The 24,436-nt window shown below is 42.5% G+C and overlaps 1 protein-coding gene across 4 annotated transcripts in view; it reads right to left on the bottom strand.

Moving 5' to 3' along the window:
- Positions 1-24,436, bottom strand: part of NACA (nascent polypeptide associated complex subunit alpha) — a 34,585-nt gene that overhangs the window by 3,542 nt on the left and 6,607 nt on the right. For 2 of the 4 annotated variants that reach the window (XM_073663440.1, XM_073663446.1), the window contains 3 exons: positions 23,253-23,318; positions 1,962-2,044; positions 1,776-1,853 (listed from right to left, as the gene is read on the bottom strand). In XM_073663440.1, coding sequence (XP_073519541.1) covers positions 1,776-1,853; positions 1,962-2,044; positions 23,253-23,318 — 227 coding nt within the window. Of the gene's footprint in view, positions 1-1,775; positions 1,854-1,961; positions 2,045-3,514; positions 3,854-6,081; positions 6,139-6,529; positions 6,596-8,736; positions 8,803-10,050; positions 10,117-10,340; positions 10,404-11,264; positions 11,331-12,273; positions 12,340-12,563; positions 12,627-14,331; positions 14,422-16,520; positions 16,584-17,102; positions 17,169-17,531; positions 17,586-19,261; positions 19,328-20,197; positions 20,261-20,434; positions 20,501-20,640; positions 20,707-22,069; positions 22,157-22,321; positions 22,385-22,557; positions 22,624-23,104; positions 23,168-23,252; positions 23,319-24,436 lie in introns of all 4 variants that reach the window. The other 2 variants (XM_073663428.1, XM_073663435.1) reach the window with 2 other exon arrangements.

Raw genomic sequence — 24,436 nt, 5'->3', positions numbered from 1 at the left:
TCGACTGTGAAGGATGATGCCATGAAAAGGGTCAGAGCCTCTATCATAGTGCAGCGAGCTCAGAGAGCAGTGGTGCCTGTGTGCTGGTAACTCAGAGGAGCGATGTACTGCAGGATTGGGGTCTGTACACAGGGAGTTGAGGGAAGAGAAATACTGTAAGAAGGAACTTTGTATAAGGGACAAAGGTGGATATACTGCAGAATCTCTATAGCGGCGCTGAGATTAATTGTGTGTTACCTGCTGCTGAAAAATCAGTGATGTGAAACTACAGATATTGCTTAGTTGATGCATATGGCAAAGGATTATCTTCTAAGATATGTATCAATAAAGCAATTACAGTTTCACAACACGAATATTAAAGCAGCAGGCAAAAAAATGTCTCTATACTGCAATTGTGGAGAAGCACAGGAGAGATGAGCTCTGCTAGAAGCGGCTAATAATGTATATCCCACAGTCAGCTATACTGACGTAGCTGGCAGAAGATTAAAGAAAGAAAAACAAAACAAAAAAACAATGGTCAGGCAGGCTACTGTAAAGCAGCAGAGTGCTCAGAAGAATAAGGTGAACTTTACACTTAGATGACCTTGATAACTTTGAGAGGTGAGGCTAGTCAGGAGCACACAGGCAAGGGAGGGGTTTGCAACACTTCGGAGAAGCTGCTGAGAAATGTAGTTTTAGCAGATAGGCATAGGACAGCCCAATCAGCTCTGTGAAGCTGGATGCACTGAGGCGCAGACAGATGGAAGAAAAAAAAAAAAAAAATAAAGGCTAAGGCTGCGTGCCCACGATGCGGTTTTTAAGCATTTCCGCTGTGGAAACGCTTAAAAAATGTTTGCTGCAAGGTCTGTAATGTTCCCCAATTATAACACATGTTGCGGAAATTTCCGCTGCGGATTATCATTGAGGAAAAATGCGCAGCACTACCATTAATTTTGCGGAATCGCGGCGAAATCGCCGCCATTGAATTGCATAATATCCGCATGACTACATGTACACATGCGGATATTATGCGTTTCAATGCGCGGATGGTACCCGGGTCTGGAGAAGAGGAGACTCTCCTCCAGACCCGGGTACCATAGTACCTGTAGTTAAAAAAGAATTAAAATAAAAACCTTATACTCACCTTTCCGGCGCTCCCGGTCTCCTCTCAGCGGCGCTGCTGTCTCCTTGGCTTCCGGAGGTGGTCTGCAAGGACCTTCCGTCATTTAGTCATGTGACGGTCACGTGACCACTGACGTCAGCGGTCAGGTGATGGTCGCGTGACCATCACATGACTAAATTACGTCATGGAAGGTCCTTTTTAGAGCACCGCGAGCCACCGGACGCATCGCTGAGGACACCGGGGGCCATCTGAAGGTGAGTATGATGTTTTTTTTACACTATTGATGCTGCATTTGCAGCATTGTAACTTGCTCACACTACATAAGTCCATGCCGGTTGCATGGATTTATATAGTGTGACCAAGTTGTCAAGCACTTTTCCAAGTGATGCTAAAATCGCTTGGAAAAGCGCTTGATAACCCGCATGCAGAAATGTATGCAAAAACGCTTCACAAACGCGTCTACCTGGCAGAAAAAAAGCATGTAAAATCCGCATGTGTGTTTTCTGCCAGGGAGATGCAGAAACGCTCAGGAAAAATCCAGAGCATTTCTGTTTCGTGGGCACATAGCCTAAGAAGCAAGGAAAACATTATGTTTGGCTTAATGAGATTTTGGGAATAATCTATTCAGAGCTGCAGTAGTTTTAATAACTTGTGATAATAAAGGATGCAATACCTTTCTTGCTTTCTTTTCACTCCTGCTCTGTTTTGCTTTGCTGACGGGTTCCTCGTCTATTTCTGCTGCTGCCGCCAGCTGTTAATAAAACATTGTGGTAACTGTTCATATATAAGCGTATAATGCCCAACATACATGCTGAAAGTTAGCAGATGGCAAAGGAAATGTACAGCACTGTAACCTTACCTGTGCCTGCTGTGTAGAGGTTTGTGTGGAATCCTGTTCTAGCTCTGGAGGAGAATCATCACTGTCAGATTCTGTCCCTGACCCTGTCAAACAAATGTACACATTTAGGTTTATGGCAATACAAGGAGTAACAATGGAAGCCAGGCCTCTGTGCTGTAAAAAACCTACATATCAAAAGGGAAGATCAAACAAAATGTGTAAACTACATGCGGTCGTTATACAAACCAATACGGGACACATGTGCACGACTTAGCTAGGAACAAACATTGAATGTAAACTCGCCATTTGGAGAGAAACCCTCAATGTACCCAACCGTAATAAAATGAATATCAGGCTTTTCATAGCCTTGAGCTGAACAGTTAATTTCCAGTACCATTTATGAATACTGAGCTCTTAGATCGTTCATCACTTCTATATTCACCTCTTGTGAAAGTGAAACACTGCAGCGCACAAACTTTCCAATATGGCTAGTGTTAGACTACTTAATCACAATCCATAGATACAGCTTTAAAATGTGTCTGACACCGAGAAATGAAGCTAGCTGGAGGAAATGTTAAAAAATAATAAATTACCCATACGACTACAGTGCCGATGCTCACCACTAGTCTATTTTCCTGAAGTAATATACTATAATCACAGTAGCCACTTAGCCTCTGAGATCCCATGTGGTGGAACATTGCTCCTCAACTTCAGTTTTCAGGCCCACCAACAGATAGTGTTTTCAGGATTTTCTTAGTATAGTCCAGGTGATGGAATTATGACCTGTGCAATATTAAGGAAATCTTGAGCACGATCAGCTGGTGGACCTTTAGGACTGGAGTTGAGGAGCACTGTTGAAGAACACCCCTACTACATGAAAATGAAGATCACAATGAACCCCACTAGAGCATCAGAGCTGGACAAAAGCTAGATAAAAGGGGACTGAAGGGGACTGATGTCTTATGTTCTTATTTTATTACGTTTCCTGCAGCTAGTTAAATTATATAAACTCTCGGATAACCACACCATTCTGTTCACCATGACACCCCCTCAAAGTTAACACTTTAGAGCAACACTATGCTTTCCAAACACACCAGAAAGTAACATACAAAAAAAATGCAAAAACATCTAGGTTTTAATGAAGTTAGGCATCTAAATGATAAAAGTGGTTTTCCTTCCAGTATAGATTAAATGGAGATTGCAAACTATGTTATAATTTTACTCACATGATGCAGACGTGAAAATATATTATCTAATGATATAACTATGAGCCTAGATGGATTTACCCTTACCCAAATATAAATGCAAAGAAAACCACCCATTTATCGCAGTACAAAAAACTTCTCATTGTATACATCTTAAAGGTTAGTTGTGTTAAAGGGATTGTACCAAGTTTGGAAGTTATCTCCTATTCATGGGGGGGATGAGGTGGGCTCTACAGTGATCGGAAGTTTATCCCCTATACTATGGACAGGGGATAACTTCCATACTTGGCCCAGCCCCTTTAATAGTTTCAAGGTCAAACAAAAGCTTGAAAATCATGCACTGCAAAGTGAGATTAAACACAAAGATACCCTTGTCGTTCTTCAGAAGTGGCTCATTGACAGGAGCAGCCACAGGTGGTTTAGGGGAAATTAGGTCCACCATGACAGGCTGGTACACTGCTTCCTTAGTGGTAACCTCTGGAGGGATCAGAGGTGGCAATTCATCCTCTTCGACAGCAACCGGAACAAGTGCAGTAGGCAAGTTGGGCGTTTTTGTTTTAGAGACAAGAGATGGAGAAACAGAAGGAAGAAGTACAGAAGGCACAGATTCCACAGAAGCCACAACAGGAGGGGGGGTTAGCTCTTTTGCAGGACATGGAATATTTAGCTCTGGAGGAGAAACCTGAGACACTTTCTCGACTTTATAAGCTAAAAGAATGGGAGAAGAATGGAGATTAGGAGCAGCAGAAAATAAAAGGTCTTTAGAAATGGTCAAGTCATTGCCGTTATCTAGGGTAGCAGAAGCAGACGTGGCATACGTAGTCATAAGCGAGTCAGGCTGAGCAGATTCTTCTATAGAAGAATCGAGGGATCTAACATTAGCAGGCATAGGAACTGAAGAGCCAACATGCTTCGGCTCACGGGATGTACTATCACATACACGTTCCTCAGTGAGAGGGATATATGGGAGTGGTTTGGCATTATCGACATGCTCAAAGTGCTTTTGAATAAAGGAAATAGATTCATTAAAATCCTCGCACATCTCAGGCAACATTACTTCAGTGGGTACGTTTTTATCCACTATTATTCCCTCAGATTCCTTGCTTTTTTCCACATCTAATGTTTCATGAAAAGTTATTTCAATTGTTGATCTCTCAGTACCATGCCCAAATTGCAAACCATTCAAAGCCTCCTGAGGTATGGCGGCTGGGTTTCCACCCTCCTCTGTGAGCGCCCCCTCAGGAACGGCTTTGAATACAGGAGTCACATCTTCCAATGGAGACAGCTCCTTAGAGGCAACAGCATTTTCTGTTGTTGGAACCGCATGAAGCAAAAAAGACTCTACATTATCAAAGGAAACTGACAAGGTCACATCATGCAACACTGCAGTGGGATCATCTACCGCATGAACAGCTTTGCTCTTCTTCAGTGAATTGACTTCCATTACTGTTGAGCGGGCAGCTGGGGCCTCCGGCTCCCCAGAGCGGGCAGCTGGGGCCTCCGGCTCCCCAGAGCGGGCAGCTGGGGCCTCCGGCTCCCCAGAGCGGGCAGCTGGGGCCTCCGGCTCCCCAGAGCGGGCAGCTGGGGCCTCCGGCTCCCCAGAGCGGGCAGCTGGGGCCTCCGGCTCCCAATTGGTATCAGTATTTATATTTTCAGAAAAGAAATCTGTAGGAATATTACCAATACGTAGATATAATTTCTCAGGTATGGTTTCTACCAAGCTATGGGGTCTTAAAATTTGAACTGAGGTCTCTCCAGAAACATCAATAAGGGGAGCATCTACTACATCTGCAGCATACAAACTATGCATAAAACAGTTCAGGTTAGGAGCAAGCATAGCAGAGGGAATTCCCACATCAGGATGGCCTAGAGCTCTATCAACTACAGCATCAGCTTTTAAAACCAGAGAACCAGAAAGGCACACTAAGAGGAGAATCATAACCACAAGGAAAAACAAGAAAGGAGACAAATATGAAAATTTGGCAAGACAAGATCAATATTACTTAACCTTTTTATGAAAAATACCTGTTATTTATACAAAGTTGAGGTTTAACAAATATATTTAGAAGTGTGGATTGCATAAAGATACACAACCAGATAAAAAGTCCAACTGACGACTAGTTGTATAATCCGTGCCTTCTAAATATGAAACATGGGTGTTCTGAAATTAAAAAACCTTTCAGCACGATTTTGTAATGTACAGAAAAGACATGGCTGTAATGACGATGTAACACTGACTAAATTGATACCTTTGGTGAAGAAATCCGCTTTGATGTTGTTCTTTAATCACCATTTGAGGTTTTCTGCTAATAAGACTTCGGTGCACAGGGGCCGGACTGTACACGGGGTCTTCTCCTCCCTGTCTGTGCCTCCTCTGTTTGAAGAGAAGATTTTATACATAGGAGGCAGGTGACTGAAAAAGCAGTGACCCATCATTCACAGACCAGAGGCAGGCGGAGGGGCCGAGGAATCACAGACAAGGAAGAGATGACCCCGTGTACAGTCCTGCACCAGTGCACTGAGATCTACTTAGCAGAAAACTTCAAAGGTGATTAAAAGCAACAAAGTGGATTTCTTCACCAATGATATGAACTTATGCTATATTACAGTGCCATTACATCAATGTCTTTTCGTCACGTTCAAAATCATGCGACAGGTTCTCTTTAAACACTAATGTGCATGGTCAATTTTATCCTGCTTTATCTTGCTCGGAGTATGTGCTTGGAACAAAGAAGGGCGACCAAGTCAGTGACTCTATAAAAGTTGGTGCTACACACAGACAATTTGAAGCGTGAAGCTGTGGTACACTATTATGGGAGTGGCAATGGCCATAGGTTTTTATTTGTGAGTTACATAATCTTCATGCACAAGTCTTGGGCCAAACACTGTCAAAGTCGTAAAAGACTGAATGGCGCATGACACACTGCACACAATACCTGGAGCTTTGGCCTCCACAGCAGGTGCAGCAGGGATCTCTGGAGCAGTTTTGTTATCTGGAGCCAAGGCAAAAATACATATCCTCAGTCACAATGAAACACAAGCTGATCTTTCCCCAGGTTATGCACATCTTCTAGAGGCAGTTTTTTTCTCTTTAGGCTTTATTAATGTATATTTTTCCTTTTCCAGACTAATCTCAAACACCTTCCAAGACATGTAAGTGAACCATTCACGCAAGACAGACTTTCCTGTCTTCACCATAAACATTCAAGCTCAGATTACAGCTTATGTATTTAGCTAAAGTATCGGGAGGGGGAATATGCTACTATGATTAGAATAGGGTTTGTACAGCTAAAACAGGGTTTATAACAATATATTTATTAAAAAATGTTATACACTGCAATAAAAAATAAATAAATAAATACCAATTTAGGCAAGCAATAATACCTGGAGCCTTAGTATTAGCGGCAGGCTCTACAGGAGCCACAGGGGCAGGCAGCTCAGTCTTTGGAACTAAACCAGAAAGATTCATCAGTGTAAAGAGTAAAAAAGAAAAGCCATGTATAATATATTGACTCTAGATGACAAAATGAACTATGCTAACTGGGAAAATTGAGGATGCAGTCTCCATGACCTTCAAAACCCACACATCCATACAGTACAGAGTGTAAAAATATATTAAAAAGCCATAGTCATCACTCAGGTAAAGCTGTGCTCAAAAGTTTACATACCCGGGCAGAATGTTTCCTTTCTTGGCCTTGTTTCAGAGAATATTACTGATAATAAAAAAACTTTTTCTCCACTCATGGTTATTGGTTGGGTGAAGCCATTTATTGTCAAACTACTGTGTTTTCTCTTTTTAAATCTTAATGACAACGAAGAACATCCAAATGACCCTGATCAAAAGTTCACATACCCTGGTGATTTTGGCCTGATAACATGCACAGAATTTGACACAAATGTGTTTGATTGGCTACTAAAGGGGACATCCTCACCCGTGACCTGTTTGCTTGTAATTAGTGTGTATGCATAAAAGCTGAGTGAATTTCTGGGATCCAGACAGACTCTTGGATCTTTCTTCCAGCCACTGACGTTTCTGGATTGTGAGTCATGGGGAAAGCAAAAGAATTGTCAACGGATCTACGGGAACAGGTAGTTGAACTGTATAACAGGAATGGGATACAAAAAAATATCCAAGGAATTGATAATGCCAGTCAACAGCGTTCAAACGGTGATTAACAAATGGAAAATCAGGAGCTCTGTAAAAACCAAACCACAGTCAGGTAGACCAACAAAAATTTCGGCCATAACTGCCAAGAAAATTGTTCAGGGTGCAAAGAAAAACCCACAAAGAACATCAGCTGAAATTCAGGACTCTTTGAAAACTAGCGGTGAGTCGCCAGAAGAAAGTCATTACTGTGCAAATGCCACAAAGTATCTCGCCAAACAGCACAGAGACAAGCCTCAAATCTTCTGGAACAAGGTAATTTGAAGTGAGAAGACCAAAATTTAACTTTTTGGCCACAACCATAAACGTTACATTTGGAGAGAGGTCAACAAGGCCTATGATGAAAGGAACACCATTCCTACAGTAAAGCACGAGGTGGATCGCTGACGTTTTGGGGATATGTGAGCTACAAAGGCACAGGAAACGTGGTAAAAGTTGAAGGAAAGATGAATGCAGCACATTATCAGCAAATACTGGAGGCAAATTTGCACTCATCAGGCCGGAAGCTGCGCATGGGACGTACTTGGTCGTTCCAACATAACAACGATCCAAAACACAAGGCCAAGTCAACCTGTCATTGGCTAAAGAAGAACAAAGTGAAGGTTCTGGAGTGGCCATCTCAGTCTCCTGACCTCAATATCATTGAGCCACTCTGGGGTGATCTAAAGCGGGCAGCTCATGCCAGACAGCCCAGGAATTTACAGGAACTGGAGGCTTTTTGCCAAGAAGAATGGGCAGCTTTACCATCTGAAAAAAATAAAGCACCTCATCCACAACTACCACAAAAGACTTCAAGCTGTCATTGATTTTAGAGGGGGCAACACATGGTATTAAGAACTGGGGTATGTGAACTTTTGATCAGGGTCATTTGGATGTTTTTGGTTGTCATTAAGATTTAAGAAGAGAAAACACAGTAGTTTGACAATAAATGGCTTCACCCAACCAATAACCATGAGTGGGGAAAAAGTTTTTTGTTATCTCTGAAGCAAGGCCAAGAAAGGAAAAATTCTGCCGGGATATGTAAACTTTTGAGCACAACTGTAGCTTTGTCTTTAAAGCTAAACACCCTAATTCGAGTTTAAGACAAAATGCATTCGAGGTGACTTCTAGAACATAAAACTTAACATTTCATATAAGAGAGTGCCCCAAGTTCCTCGTACATTTAGGTTTGGATCATCTGGATTTATATTTTTACTAGTGTAGGGAGAGGGATACACTTATATCTCTGGGAACTTTATGGGGATATGCCCCGCATGCATCTGTTGGCAGCAACTTTCACCCAGTGTTAAATGCATGGAGATGACAGGTCTAGCATTAAGCCAAATCTGTGCAACCAACAAAGGTTTTATTACAAAATACTGAGAAATGTTAGGCAACACTGTAAAGTGTCCGAAAATATAAGCTTGGTTAAGGCAAGCAATAATACCTGGAGCCTTAGTCTTTCCGGCAGACTCTACTGGAGCCACAGGGGCCGGCAGCTCGGCCTTTGCAACTAAACAAGAGATTCATGAGTATCAAGAAAGTACAAGTAGAAAAAAACCAAAACAAAAACAAACCAGGATGCTTTCATCAGCACAAATGGCATTTTAAGTTATAGATAATTTAGTGACAAAGAATTCAGAATTGGTGAAGAATGGTTGAACTTGATGGACCTAGGTCTTTTTTCAACCTATGTAACTATGTAATTAGATTGACTCTGGCAGTTGAAATTAACATCAGAGAATATTTTATGGTTATAATTAATGATGCGAACGTGCTTGAGTCCTAACTAAGTATCTTCGGCATGTTCAGAAAACATGTTCGCGTAGCCGCCGCTGCATGTCTCGCAGCTGTTAGCCTGCCACAAACATACAGGGGTTGGCTGTTTGTCAGGCAATTCCTGCATGTGTCCTGGCTGTCAAACAGCTGCGAATCATGCAGCTGCAGCGACGCAAACATATTTTGCGAGAACACCGAAGATACTAGGTTAGGACTCGAGCGTGCTCGGATAACCCTGTACCCGAGCATGTTCGCGCATCACTAGTTATAATCTCCACAAAACAACAAAGTATGACTGGTAAACCTAGACGTCATTAATAAACCACCACACTACCGACATGTCCTCTTTATCATACTATAGCTTATTTGTTAGCTCTGCTTTTATACTGACAATCTTGCCCCCCCCCCCCAAAAAAAAAAAATGACAAGCTCCACACCTACATTTTCAGATTTTATTGGCAATTACTAACATTTTGAAAAATGAGATTAAGTTTCAACTGAAAGAGTGGCTTTTACCAAAATACTAAAACTCATAAAAGACATTAATAAACAGGCAGTTAGACTGGACAATTGCTTGAAGGACTAAGAAGCAAAGTCTGCAGCCTCTGCAGACTGCCAAATTGTGAGTGTGTGATATGCACTGTGTCACGATTCCCCTGTACGTCCTTATATGAGTTGACATTGATGACACCGCATTTAAGAGTTGAATACTTGCAGTCATGCACAGACTAGACTTTTGCATTTCTCTCTATTCGCTTCTATAAACAGGAAGCTGTATGAGACTAGTCAGCACATGACCTCCCACTCACACTGGGAATCATGATAGTGTGCACATCTTGCACACTGTCACGATTTGGCGATCTGCTGTCACATGGAGTGACGCTAGACTGCAAAACACCTTAAAGAATAATTAATCCACAACTCATCTCATAGGGGTGCAGTGTCGTGAGTCTCAACAGTACAAAACTTCTATGTACGATACCTGATTTTTTATCAACAGCTACAGGCACAGTGGGGGCATCAGTCTGGGGAAGCTGTGTCTTTGGAGCTAACCCAAAAGAAAAACAAAATAGTGCGGTGACTCCTGGGAAAGTGAGGCAGTGGTTCCTTTATGATTGGTGCTACACAAGCACACCAAGCGTTGGACAAGCACTTTACTGTCGGGTTTACATTGTGTAGCCTGACTTTCATGTGCAAGTCATAGGCAAATATTAAGGCAAGATGCTAAAACGTCACACGACTCAATGGTCCATGCTATTTTCCACACAATACCTGGAGTTTTGGCCTCCACCGCAGGCACTGGAGGACTCTCAGGAGCAGTTTTGTTTTCTGGAGCTAAGGCAAAAATAAGTATCCTCACTCAGTGGAACAAAGGCCAAACAACCCCCTCCCCTCTGTAAACACGATCTGGGGGCTGCAATTTTTTCAGTAATATTTCAAAATTTCATGTAAGGGCCAACATTTTTTAAACTGACTATTCACATAAAAGTAAATTTTACACCTTCGACCAAGTTCAGAAGGGCGGATTTCAAAGTCCGAATGTGGACCACAATGCCCAAGCTGTCCGGGGGTCTTTGGACCTGAATTTACACCTTCCTAGACACATAAGGCTTTAAATTAGGGATGGGAGATCCACGGTCAGTCTGGTCATTGTGGTCCGTATATGGACGTTGCAAAATGCCAATCTGAACCCTACATTGTTCAAAGACATTTAAGCCTGCACTGGATTAGTTGGACATAAATGCTTACTAGTATTGCATGGTAGAGGAGCGAGAAGGATATGCCACTATTAGATACTTCTATATTTTGACCCGGTTAAAAAAAAAAAAAAAAAAAAAAGATTTTTGGGTTTCAGAACCCCCACTGGCGCAGTTTGGGAGGGAAGCCAGACCCAGGTGTGTGGAGGAGGGGGGGTTTCTTTTTAAGAAAAAAAAAAAAAAGTTCAATCTTTATAGGAAACAAAAGATAACGTCAGATTATAGGGATATGGCACACATACTGTAAGGATGCCCCAGCATTTTTAGTTGCTTTTGTATGCAAAATGTAAATAAATAAAAATAATGTCAGGAGAGCAGACAGGTCTTGTACAGCTTTATTACAAAGCTTTAGAGACTATTACAAAATACTGACAATAAATGTTAGGCAACACTGCAAACTGTTCCAAAATATAAGCCTTGTTAAGGCAAGCAATAATACCTGGAGTCCTAGTGTCCACGGCAGGCTCTGCTGGAGCCACAGGGGTCGGCAGCTCTGCTTTTGGAACTGAACCAGAAAGATTCACGAGTATTAAGAAAGTACAATCAGAAAAAAAAAAAAAACAAGACGCTTTCCTCAGCACAAATAGCTATAATTTAGTGAAAAAAAATTCAGAATTTGTGAAGAAAGGTTGAACTTGATGGACCTAGGTCTTTTTTCAACCTATGTAACTATGTAATTGGATTGACTCTGGGATATGAAATTAATGTCACTAGAGAATATTTTGTGGTTATAAGTTCCGCAAATCAACAAGTAACTGGTAAACCTAGACGTTATTAAAAAAAAAAAAAAAAAAAAAAGAGCACACTACCGACATGTCCTCTTTATCATACTATAGCTTACTTATTAGCTCGGCTTTTATACTGACAATCATGGCCCAAAAAAATATGCCAAGCTCTACACCTAAGTTTTCAGATTTTATTGGAAATTACTAACATTTTGAAAAATTAAAATGATTAAGTTTCAATTGAAAGAGTGGCTTTTGTCAAATACTAAAACTCTTAAAGACACATTAATAAACAGGAAGTTAGACCGGACAATCTCTTGAAGGACTAAGCAGCAAAGTCTGCAGCCTCTGCAGACTGCCAAATTGTGAGTGTGTGATATGCACTGTGTCACGATTCCCCTGTACGTCCTTATAGGAGTTGACATTGATGAAACCGCATTTAAGAGTTGAATACTTGCAGTCATGCACAGACTAGACTTTTGCATTTCTCTCTATTCGCTTCTATAAACAGGAAGCTGTATGAGACTAGTCAGCACATGACCTCCCACTCACACTGGGAATAGTGACAATGTGCACATCGCACACTGTCACGATTTGGCGATCTGCTGTCACATGGAGTGACGCTAGACTGCACAACACCTTAAAGAATAATTAATCCACAACTCATCTCATAGGGGTGCAGTGTCGTGAGTCTCAACAGTACAAAACTTCTATGTACGATACCTGATTTTTTATCAACAGCTACAGGCACAGTGGGGGCATCAGTCTGGGGAAGCTGTGTCTTTGGAGCTAACCCAAAAGAAAAACAAAATAGTGCGGTGACTCCTGGGAAAGTGAGGCAGTGGTTCCTTTATGATTGGTGCTACACAAGCACACCAAGCGTTGGACAAGCACTTTACTGTCGGGTTTACATTGTGTAGCCTGACTTTCATGTGCAAGTCATAGGCAAATATTAAGGCAAGATGCTAAAATGTCACACGACTCAATGGTCCATGCTATTTTCCACACAATACCTGGAGTTTTGGCCTCCACCGCAGGCACTGGAGGACTCTCAGGAGCAGTTTTGTTTTCTGGAGCTAAGGCAAAAATAAGTATCCTCACTCAGTGGAACAAAGGCCAAACAACCCCCTCCCCTCCGTAAACACGATCTGGGGGCTGCAATTTTTTCAGTAATATTTCAAAATTTCATGTAAGGGCCAACATATTTTAAACTGACTATTCACATAAAATTAAAGTTTATGACTTCAGCCAGGTTCAGAAGGGCGGATTTCAATGCGTGGACTGACCGCGGGTCTTTGGACCTGAATTTTCAGCTTCCAAGACACACAAGGCTGCAAGTTCGAGTTGGGAGATCTACAGTCAGTCTGGTCATCGTGGGCCATATATGGACATTGCAAAATACCAGTCCGAACCCTATATTGCTCAAACACATTGAGGCTATGTGCCCATGATGCAGAAATGCTCCGGATTTTTTCTTGAGCGTTTCTGCATCTCCCTGGCAGAAAAAATGCATGCGGATTGTACATGTATTTTTCCTGCCAGGGACAAGCGTATGTGAAGACTTCTAAACATGCATTTCCGCATGCGGGTTGTCAAGCGCTTTTAGCATCACTTGGAAAGTGCTTGACAACTTGGTCACACTATATAAATCCATGCAAACGGCATGGATTTATATACAGTGACAGTAAAGAATGGTAAAAAATAATTCTATACTTACTTTCTGATGTCCCCCGGTGTCTTTATTCGATGCTTCTCGACTTGCCAGCAGCTCGCGGTATACTGAAGGACCTGCCGACGTCAGCGTCGCGTGACCCGTCACATGACTAAATGACGTCAGCGCAGGTCCTTCAGTCCACCGTGATCTGCCCGCAAGCCAAGACAAAGACACCGGGGGCCATCAGAAGGTAAGTATAATATTTATTTTATTCTTTTTTTTTTTTTTACAGGTCCTATGGTACCCGGGTCCGGAGGAGAGTCTCCTCTTCTCCAGACCCGGGTACCATCTGCACATTGAAACGCATGGAATGCACATGTGCAGATGCAGTGATGCGGATTACACGCGTTCCAATGCAAGTCAATGGCGGCGAAACCGCAGCACTTCCGCAAAATAATTCGTAGTGCTGCGTTTTTTTTCCGCAATGATAACCCGCAGCGGAAATTTCCACAGCATCTGCATAGCACATGCGGATTATCATTGGGGAACATGGCAGGCCTTCTACCAAGCGTTTTTTAAGCGTTTCTGCAGCGTTATAGCTGCTGCGGAAACGCTTAAAAAACACATCGTGGGCACACAGTCTGAAGCCTGGATTAGTTGGACATACTTGCTTACTAGTGTTGGATGGGAGAGGAGCGAGAGGGATATGCCACTATTGGATAATTCGATACTTCTGACACCGTTAAAGATTTTTGGGTTTCAGAACCCCCACTGGCGCAGTTTAGGAGGGAAGCCAGACCCAGGTGGGGGGGGGGGGTTCTTTTCTTTTTTTAAAGAAACTGCGACTGGGGACAGAAGTTTGCTTAAACAACAAAAAATCTTTAATCTTTTTAAGGAAACAAAAGATCATGTCAAATTATAGGGATGTGGCATAATCTAAGGATGCCTTAGCATTGATAGTTGTTTTTGCATGCAGAATTAAATAAAAATACTAATGTCAGGAGAGTGAACGGGTCCTGTACCATTAGAATGAGTTTGTAAAGCATTATTACAAAGCTTTACAGGCTTTATAACAAAATTCTGAGAATAAATGTTAGTCAACACTGCAAACTGTTCCAAAATACAACCTTGGTTAAGACAAGCAATAATACCAGGAGTCCAAGGGTCCACGGCAGGCTCTGCTGGAGCCACAGGGGCCGGCAGCTTTGCTTTTGGAACTGAACCAGAAAGATTTATGATCATCAAGAAAGTAAGACCATAAATAAAAAAACATATTTAAGGCTGTGTGCCCACGATGCAAAAATGCTCTGGATTTTTCCTGAGCATATCTGCATCTCCCTGGCAGAAAAAAAGCATGTGGATTGTACATGCGTTTTCCCTGCCAGGGACATGCGGATGTGAAGCGTTCTTTACATGCATTTCCGCATGCGGGTTATCAAGCGCTTTTCCAAGCGATTTTAGCATCACTTGGAAAGTGCTTGACAACTTAGTCACACTATATAAATCCATGCAACCGGCATGGATTTATATAGTGGGACTGTAAAAAATAAACATTATACTTACCTTCTGATGGCCCCCGGTGTCCTTATCCGATCCGTCTTGGCTTGCCGGCAGCTCGCGGTGGACTGAAAGGACCTGCCATGACTAAATGATGTCATGGCAGGTCCTTTTTAGACCATCGCGAGTTGCCGGCAAGCCAGGACGGATCGCTAAGAACACCAAGGGCCATCAGAAGGCAAGTATAATGTATATTTCTTCTTTTTTTTTTTTTTACAGGTACTATATGGTACGCGGGTCCGGAGGAGATTCTCCTCTTCTCCAAACCCGGGTACCATCCGCACACTGAACCGCATGGTATAAGCATCTACAGATCCAGTGGTGCGGATTCCATGCGTTCCAATGCAAGTCAATGGCTGTGAAAAAGCCGCGATTCCGCAAAGTAATTGGTATTGCTCTGTATTTTTCCGCAATGATAATCCGCAGCAGAAATTTCCGCAGCATGTGCACAGCACATGCGGATTATCATTGGGGACCATGACAGACCTTCTACCAAGCGTTTTTTAAGTGTTTCTGCAGTGGAATTGCCACTGCGGAAACGCTTAAAAAAAGCATAGTGGACACGCAGCCTTACAGATTGACTATCAAGCAAATTAAACCACCAGGGAGGTTTTGTGGTTCCAATCTCCACAATTATGTTGTAACCTCAAACATTGATACCGAACCACTACACTACAGACTGGTCATAAGTCATTTATGTTTAAGGCTAAAATATACTCTTTACAATGCGTCCATCACGCCAACTGTGGCCGCTAGATTCTGAGAATAATGGGAATAATTTAGTTTCTAATAGAGAAGTCGCTCATTTCCCAGAGGGGTAATGTGTGTCTGAGGACACATCAATGCAAGAGCTATTTGACCGGACGGCAGTGTCAAGGGTCTCCTCTACACAACATCTGTAAACTGTTCACCTAATTTTGGAAGTTACAGTATGCACAATATCCAATTTCTTTTCTACAGCAACAGGCACTGACTCAGTCTGATCAGTCTATGGAGCTGATCCACACCCCAAAATATAAATACAAATGGTGTTGGGACTGCTGGTAAGTGGGAAGGGTTGGGTTTCGCTTTAAGACTAACGCAAGGACACACAAAGGTAGAACTGAAGTAATGAGGAGCGTGCAGGAATAAGATGCACCAAACTCATTAAGGAGGGGCACACCAATTAAAGGCATGCCGTGCCCCTCGCCAGAAATGTTACTTTAGTCAGTTACTACAGTTACTCTGACTGGATGAACATTTCTTGAATGAGAACTGCCGACACTTTTGATGCATTTGAGTCGGGTGGAACCACACCCAATCTAATTCCACAGCTCTGCCTATTTTGGCAGAGCTGACCAAAATTGGAGCAAAAATGTGTGGATTTTTAACGTGTTGAGTCAATTTTCCTGACAGAAATATTTTGAAGAATTTTCCCATTGTGTCTCTTCATTAAAGTTGGGCAGGCACTTTAGAGGGCTGTTTGCAGAACAGTCGCTTAGCTGACAGCTCACTTTCCTATCCCCACACCCACCTTCATGCACACAGCATGTATGCGTTTCACCCAGATAGGGAAATAAGTTACGGTTCTTTCTTGTCATAAAATAAGGAATAGCTATGTTGAAATCCAATATCCCTTCTTACCATCCAATCTGATCAGTGACTGCCTGCTTCTACCGACTTAAGAGTTATCTGACTAATACACGTTTGGGGCAAACATGAAGGCAAGTTGCTAAAAAGTCACAGAATGAAATGGTCTGTGCTATTTTTCACAAAATACCTGGTGCTTTGGCCTCCACAGCAGGCACTGGAGGACGCTCAGGAACAGTTTTGTTTTCTGTAGCTAAAGCAAAAATAAATATCCTCACTCAGGAGGCAGAATTATCTTCCAGACAGCGTCCTCCCCAGAGCCTGGAAAAGGTCATTTACATAAAGTGATAAAAGATGATTTCTCAACAATGAGGCATCTCTCTCCTCAGCAATCTATAACCTGTATGCCCATATTAATAGTTTAGATGGGTCAAGTGTGGTCACAGATTCCCTTTAAGAGATCTAAGCTGACCATTCACACAACACAGAAACCCCACTTCCTTAGTCAGCTGGATAGGCATGCTTATTAAATACAGGGAGTGGGAGATGTGATAATATTAGCCAATTTTCACAGAGAACATAACATTAGGGTGATGTCGCACATGCACTTGATGGGCGGTTGCTTCCACAGTTATGTGCATGGTGCAGATGGGTCCTCCAATTAGGATGGATTCGTACAGCTAACAAACAGGCTTTATCACAAGGTACATAAAATATGTGGTAGCCAGCACTGCATATGGCTTGAATTTGAAAACTAAGGCAGCAATAATACCTGGAGCCTTCGTATTAGCAGCAGGCTCTACTGGAGCCGCAGGGGCGGGCAACTCTGTTTTGGGAACTAAAAAAGTAAAGTTCATAAGCAAAACTCTAAAAAAAAAAAAAAAAAGCTACATATAGCAAGTAGAATGACAAGGTAGTCAAGTGCTTGCTTAGCTCATTGTCCAACAGCTATTCCTTCTAACATGGATCCTCCCCCACAGCCACATGAATGGGTTCTCAATAAGGAGGAGGGAGTAAGTAACTGGCAGGTAGTTCTGGACCAGGCTTATCTCAGGTACCTCTCCAAATAGCAGATGTCGGGGGAGAATCAGCACAATCCCCTTCATGTATAGCTGTACTATTATGGAGAGGACATATTGCCAAATAGGTTGTGATGTTACACGACACTGAATAGAGCCATGTTATTTCTACCACACAATACCTGGGGTTTTGGCCTCCACAGCAGAAGTCTCAGGAGCAGTTTTGTTTTCTGGAGCTAAGGCAAAAATAAATATCCTTACTCAAAAAGGGCACCAATCGACCACCTAATATGGACACTGTCAAGGGGTGCAAGTTTTTTTTTCTTCACTTTAATACCATGTATTCTGTATCTGAAATTTGTAGTAACTTGTAAGACACAAAAACTGACCTTTCACATACGATTGGAGTTACCTAACCTCCTCATACACATAAAGGAAAAGGAAACTGCATGCATGATTTCAGCCAAGTATGGTCCACCATGAAACCCTGTGGTGCTTCAGAGGAAAAACTATTTAAAAGCTGCGAAGGACCGAGCCACATGGGGGACTAGTTGGAAAGATCATTCCATGTGGCTTCTCTCCACCCACAGCCAATAGCTAACCAGTCTCTCCCTATACACACACAAAGAGACCAGTCAGTCAAGGGGGGCGGGCGGGCAAGAAAAAGCCGCCAGGGACCGGCCTTTCTGACTAGTCTCCCGGGCGGCTCAATCCCCAGTGACTTTTAAAGTGTTTTTTCTCTGTCAGGTCCCCTTGTCTCAGCTGAATATGCATGTGTAAAATCTGTTACAGTGCTAACACCAGAAAAAAAGTCAGACATCCTACATGTTACCAAATCCACCAGATGTTCTATGCATAGAGGCAGCAGGTCCTCTCCCCTAGCATCACCACGGGTTTGTACAGCTAATAGAAAACAGCTTTTGTTACAATATACTGTGCGGTGCTTCAGAGGAAAAACATTTTAAAAGCTACTAACAATATACTGAGAATAAGGCTATGTGCACATGATGCAGAAATGCTCCGGATTTTTCCTGAGCGTTTCTGCATCTCCCTGGCAGAAAAAACGCATGCGGATTGTACATGCATTTTTCCTGCCAGGGACAAGCGGATGTGAAGCGTTCTTCACATGCGGGTTGTCAAGCGCTTTTCCAAGCGATTTTAGCATCACTTGGAAAGTGCTTGTAAACTTGGTCACACTATATAAATCCATGCAAACTGCATTGATTTATATAGTGTGACCGTAAAAGAATGTTAAAAAATAAATCTATACTTACCTTCCGATGACCCCCGCAGTCTTGCTTCGCTCCGTCCTGGCTGCCGGCAGCTCGCGGTACACTGAAGGACCTGCTGACGTCAGCATCGTGTGACCCGTCACATGACTGACATCAGCGCAGGTCCTTCAGTCCACCGCGATCTGCCGGCAAGGGAGGACGAGCGCAGCAGGGGCCATCAGAAGGTAAATATAATATTTATTTTTTATTTTATTCTTTTTTTTACAGTTTCTATGGTACCCGGGTCCGGAGGAGAGTCTCCTCTCCTCCACACCCGGGTACCATCCGCACATTGGAAGGCGTGGATTCCGCATCTACATATACAGTGATGCGTAATCCATGCGATCCAATGCAAGTCAATGGCGGCGAAAACGCAGAGCTTCCGCAAAATAATTGGTAGTGCTGCGTTTTTTTTCCGCAATGATAATCCGCACGGAAATTTCCACAGCATGTGCACAGCACATGCGGATTGTCATTGGGAAACATGGCAGGCCTTCTACCATGCGTTTTTTAAGCGTTTCTGCAGCGTTTTTGTCGCTGCGTGAACGCTTAAAAAACGCATCGTGGGCACACAGCCTAAATGTTAGTCAACACTGCAAACTTTACCAAGATACAACTCAGGTTAAGGCAAGCAATAATACCTGGAGCCGTAGTGTCCACGGCAGGCTCTGCTGGAGCCACAGGGGCCGGCAGCTCTGCTTTTGGAACTGAACCAGAAAGATTCATGAGTATCATGTAAGATCAAACAATAATAGACTAAACAAGGAGAAGTACAAATACCACTAGGGAAGGTTTTGTCCCAAATCTTCACAATTTTCAAACTGTGGAAGTGACTAGCTTAGCTTATTAAGGGTCATAAAATCGGAGCAGAAAAGTGCATGATCTGATTTTTGTCCACGCAGACCATTGGCTAGAATGAGTGTGGACTGTGGCACACACAGACAGCACACCGATAGGACAGCAGTGTCATGGATCTGGAAACTCTTCCATACACATTCAAATAATGCTGGAGATTTTAGTATGCCCAATACCTGATTTTTCAACAAAAGCCACAGGCACTGATAGGGCATCAGTCTGAGGAGACTGTGTCTTTGAAGCTTAAAAACAAAACAACAAAATGCAGAGACTGCTGGAAAAGTTGGGCAGGTGTCACTGAAAGGCTTGGTTCAGAAGGCCATTGTTTCAGGCCAGTCCTGTCAGCAGACTGCAGGCTGGCTCCTTGTGCAGCTCCATGTAATGGTTGGAGTTGCCATTTCTTAAATGCCCTAGCCTGCTCCATAAGACGGAGCAGACAAGAGCATGCTGCGCTTTTTTTTTCCAAAACTAACCACTGGGCGTGTGGAAGACTGTTGTGCACAGACTAATATTGGTCAGCATGCCGTTTGCTGTGTAGTTAGACAACACTGACCAAAAATACATCCATCTGAACGAGGCCTAGGATTGATGCTACACAAAGTGTGAAGTTGTGATTAGTACCTGTTACTAAGAGTTAAGGTCATACAATTATGAGTGACTATTGTGCAATAGGAAATTGGGAACACAGGACTGGAGGGTTCATGCTACTTTTCATACAATACCTGGAGCTTTGGCCTCCACCGCAGGCACTGGAGGACTCTCAGGAACAGTTTTGTTTTCTGGAGCTAAGGCAAAAATAAATATCCTCACTCATTGACACAAAGGCTGATCCACCCTGGGGTTGTGTGGTTACACAGGTTGTGCCTAATGGGGCATGGCTTAACTACAATACCCAAGAGCTACTTAGCAAATTAATGAAAGGGTCGTCTGCTAGAGAAATCATTGAAGCTATAAAATACCTGGTGCTTTTAATTCAGCAGTGGACTTCAGTGGGATCACAGTAGGAGGGATCTCTAATTTAGGAGCTAAATAAACAAGTAGATTTAGAAAACATAGAATATACATGATAGAAACCGCAAAACTACTGACATATAGGCAATTCACTGCCAAGACAAGACTAGAGACTCAGACGGCCATTATCTATGTATTCATGCACTCAAAGTACCTGGTGCTTTGGGGTTTACAGAGGATTCTGCAGGGACCACAGAAGAAGGGGTCTCCAATTTAGGAGCTAAATAAACACAAGTGTAATTAGATTGTTGTATTCTGCACAAATAGGTGTTCAGTGATTATCAGAGGACAGTAGGTGGAAGACTCAGACTGACATTCAGTAAAACAACTTCTCCATAAAACACAGACAAAAAAAGCCCAGAACACAAGCAGGAATGAGGAGCAGACAACTCTTCAGACTTGCATGATAGTAAGACCCATGAACTACACGGCAGTATCGCACCACCCTCTGCCTGTACTCACACACCCGCTTGTCTTATCTATTCGCTGTTCAAATTTAAAATGACCCAAGTGTTTAATAGAGCTAGAGTCTCTATCTACATTATACTGCTCTCAGGTTATGTGATAAAAACCTGGTGACAAGATTACTTTCAAAGGGAACCCCCTCACCCGAATCATGCTGCCCATACCACGTGCAGCATGAATCAGAACATAGCTGCACGATTGCAGTCCAGTACATTTTTCTCTTAAACACCCTGGCGTTAAAGATCCAGCCGGGGACCACAGAAGGATACTAGACTAGTCAGGCTCAGCCACGAGTATACTACTCTCGCCATCACCTGTCAATCAACTGCAGCTGAGCTGTTATAAAGTCTAAAGCTCAAACATTCAGGTAGGGAAGCTAAATGGCACCAAAATCTAGGACAATTTAAGCAATGTCAGGAACATAATATATTGACTGGAAAAGAAGTTGAGACAGTGGCACTATAGTGCCTGGGCTACACAGATACTCTTCAGCGCAATCTGATATTTGGCCTAGAGATGATTCGGCAGCCTGTACAGGACGGTAGTTAAGGTAACTGTATGACATCCAGTGAGTATCCTGGACAAGTCCCATTATTACAATAGGACCCATGCATGATACCCTATTAATAAGACAAATAGGCGTACAGTGATCAATGGACAGTAGTTGGAAGACTCAGACTGACATTCTGTGTGTCTGATCATTGGCTCAGCAGCTGCCTGATCTTAAGGAGAGTATGCTAGTGATGAGCCAGTATGTTTTGTTAACCCTTTCGCCGGGTATGCTCGGTTGAGCACCGAGCAGTTACAGCTGCTCGGTGTTATGTTTGAATCACTCCCGTGTGCATGATTAGCGACTGTTTGACAGCTTTAATGCATGTGAGGAATGTCTATTTCTTACACATTCCTCACATGTAATAAAGCTGTCAAACAGTCGCAAATCATGAACACGGGAGTGATTCAAACATATCACTGAGTACGCTGAAGATACTCGGTGCTCGTCCGAGCATACTCGGCGAAAGGGTTAACAAAACATACTCGCTCATCACTAGAGTATGCCTTTACAACCCCTTTAAACTGTTGCATGCTATTGAATCCATTGTTCACATTGCACACAGTACCTGGCGCTTTGGCCTCCACCGCAACTGGCGCTTTGGCCTCCACCGCAGGCACTGCAGGAGTCTCAGAAACAGTTTTGCTTTCTGGAGCTAAAGCAAAAATAGATATTCTCACACAGTGAGACAAAGGTCGATCCACCCTCCGGCTGCGTGGTTACAATGTTGGTGCCCAATAGGCACGGTTGAACCAAAGTGCTTAAGAGCAAATTAATAAGAGCGTCATGTGTTAGAGAGGTCATTGAAGTCATAAAATACCTGCTACTCTGTGTCCAGTGGAGTCTGCGGGGATCACAGTAGGAGGGGTCTCTAATTTAGGAGCTAAGTAAACATAAGTATATTTAGAGTACATAGATAGATCTATCCTAGCTCTCTCTCTCTCTCTATGTCTCTCTCTATCTAACGTAAACTACTGACTAAGACATTTAACTGTTGAGAAAAGACAATACCTGGGTGTAATACCGGCATTATCTACCAAAGCATGCACAAAGTACCTGGTGCTTTGGGTTTTACAGTGGATTCTGCAGGGACCACAGGAGAAGGGGTCTCCAATTTAGGAGCTAAATAAACACAAGTGTAATTACATTACGTGGAATAAGACAAATAGGCGTTCAGTGATTACGTGTAAACAGTAGTCAGAAGACCCAAGCTGACACTCTGATGATTGTCTCAGCCACCGTGGCTGCCGGTTGTTTTCCAGCATTAAAACAGGCAGTAGAGTATACCTGGACAACCCTTTTAAGACATCTGTAAACAGCTGCATGCTACTGAAGTCGTTCAACCACAAGGCCAAAGTATATCCCAACCTGTAGTTCTGGAGTTACATCGCACTGACTAAATGACAAACTCAAATATCACAAAATCAACAGCAACAACACATTCATTCCACAGGTAAAAGGTCAGCACGACATGCTTGGCTGACATTAATGTATATATTGTTTTGCTTTTGTATTTCTTCATGCATGTTCAGAAAGAACCGAGGCATTACTTATTTAACTCCCTGCAATCGAGACGACATGCAGAGTCGTGCAGCCATGATACCTGATGCTTTAGATTCAGCAACAGAAACTTTAGGGACACCAGATTTAGACTTTCTCTTTCGCGCTAAAACAAATAAATCAGCTTATTTACGTGTCCACTTAATAGTACATTAACAGCCTTGCCCCTGAGCCATCTGATGTATCAGTACCTTGAGCTTTAGAGTCGGCAGCAGGGACTTTTGGGACCTCCGGTGACGGAAGCTTGTCTTTTGAGGCTAAACCAAATATACACATACAGATTACTGACAACTTTAATGCACGTCTCCTCTGTCCAAGAACAGCTACAAGGCTGCGACTTCAAATACTAAGCAATCATAACCCAGGGCTTCAGAAACCCAAATGGGAGCATCAGTGTTTATAGACTGGGAAGCTGGAGCTTAGAGTAAAGAGACTTGTGAGCTTGTGTCATGACAGAAAAAGTTATATATCCATATACTGCAATTGATACCTGGAGCTTCAGGATCGGCAGCAATAACCTCAGACAAGAGCTAAACATTTAGTAGACTGTATGTACGGCTCTCTGTTTAGACAGCAATGGTCAGATTTCCATTGACTTCTATGGAAAAGTGTTCTATGCATGGTCTGACCTGTGACTAGTCTACTGTGACCCCATGATATCTATATGCAGACATTAATCCTGCCTGTGATCATAATGAAAGGACTACTTTATGAACAGACTTTTTTTGGTTTCTGTATTGTTGCAAGAGCCTTAATGCATTTTGCTGTTGATATAGCCATGAGGGTTTTTTCCCAGGATGAGCTGCATATGACAATGACACCATTTTGGAATATATGGGTTCTCTTTATGTGGAGAAATATAAAAAAAAAACAGCAATGCTGCCATTTTTTTTTTAAACATGTTTTATAGTGTACGCTACTCACTAACAAATACTCACTATGATGTGCATAGAAAGTGTCACTCACCAATTTTTTGTTTCCTGCAAGTCAATACGATTATGGTGATATCAAATTTATGAAATTAAATAATTATACATTATTTTTTCCAGTGTACTTAATTTGTTTTTAAGATGCCATATATTGAGTTTTAGTTTTCCGGCAATGGGGCTATACAAGAGCTTATGTTGTGTGTGACAAGCTGGAGGGAATCATTGTGCCACTTTGCCAAGCAAAATGAACAAAAAAAATAGCAATTCAGCGCTTTAATTAGTTTTTCATTGAATACTGCTCACCATTTGGCATAATTGACATATATATTACACATACACATATACACATACATATATAGTAAACTACTACACAAAAAGTAAAATAGGCTAGGTCAAAAATATAAAATAACCAATGGACACCTTTATATGCTAAAACATAACTGAGA

The sequence above is a fragment of the Phyllobates terribilis genome, unplaced genomic scaffold, assembly GCF_046119375.1.
Source record: "Phyllobates terribilis strain yellow unplaced genomic scaffold, ASM4611937v1 Scaffold_2__4_contigs__length_985480577, whole genome shotgun sequence".
In the NCBI taxonomy this organism is placed as follows: Eukaryota; Metazoa; Chordata; class Amphibia; order Anura; family Dendrobatidae; genus Phyllobates; species Phyllobates terribilis.
Note: the sequence above shows the minus strand (reverse complement) of the source record. Positions and strands in the feature narration are given on the sequence as shown.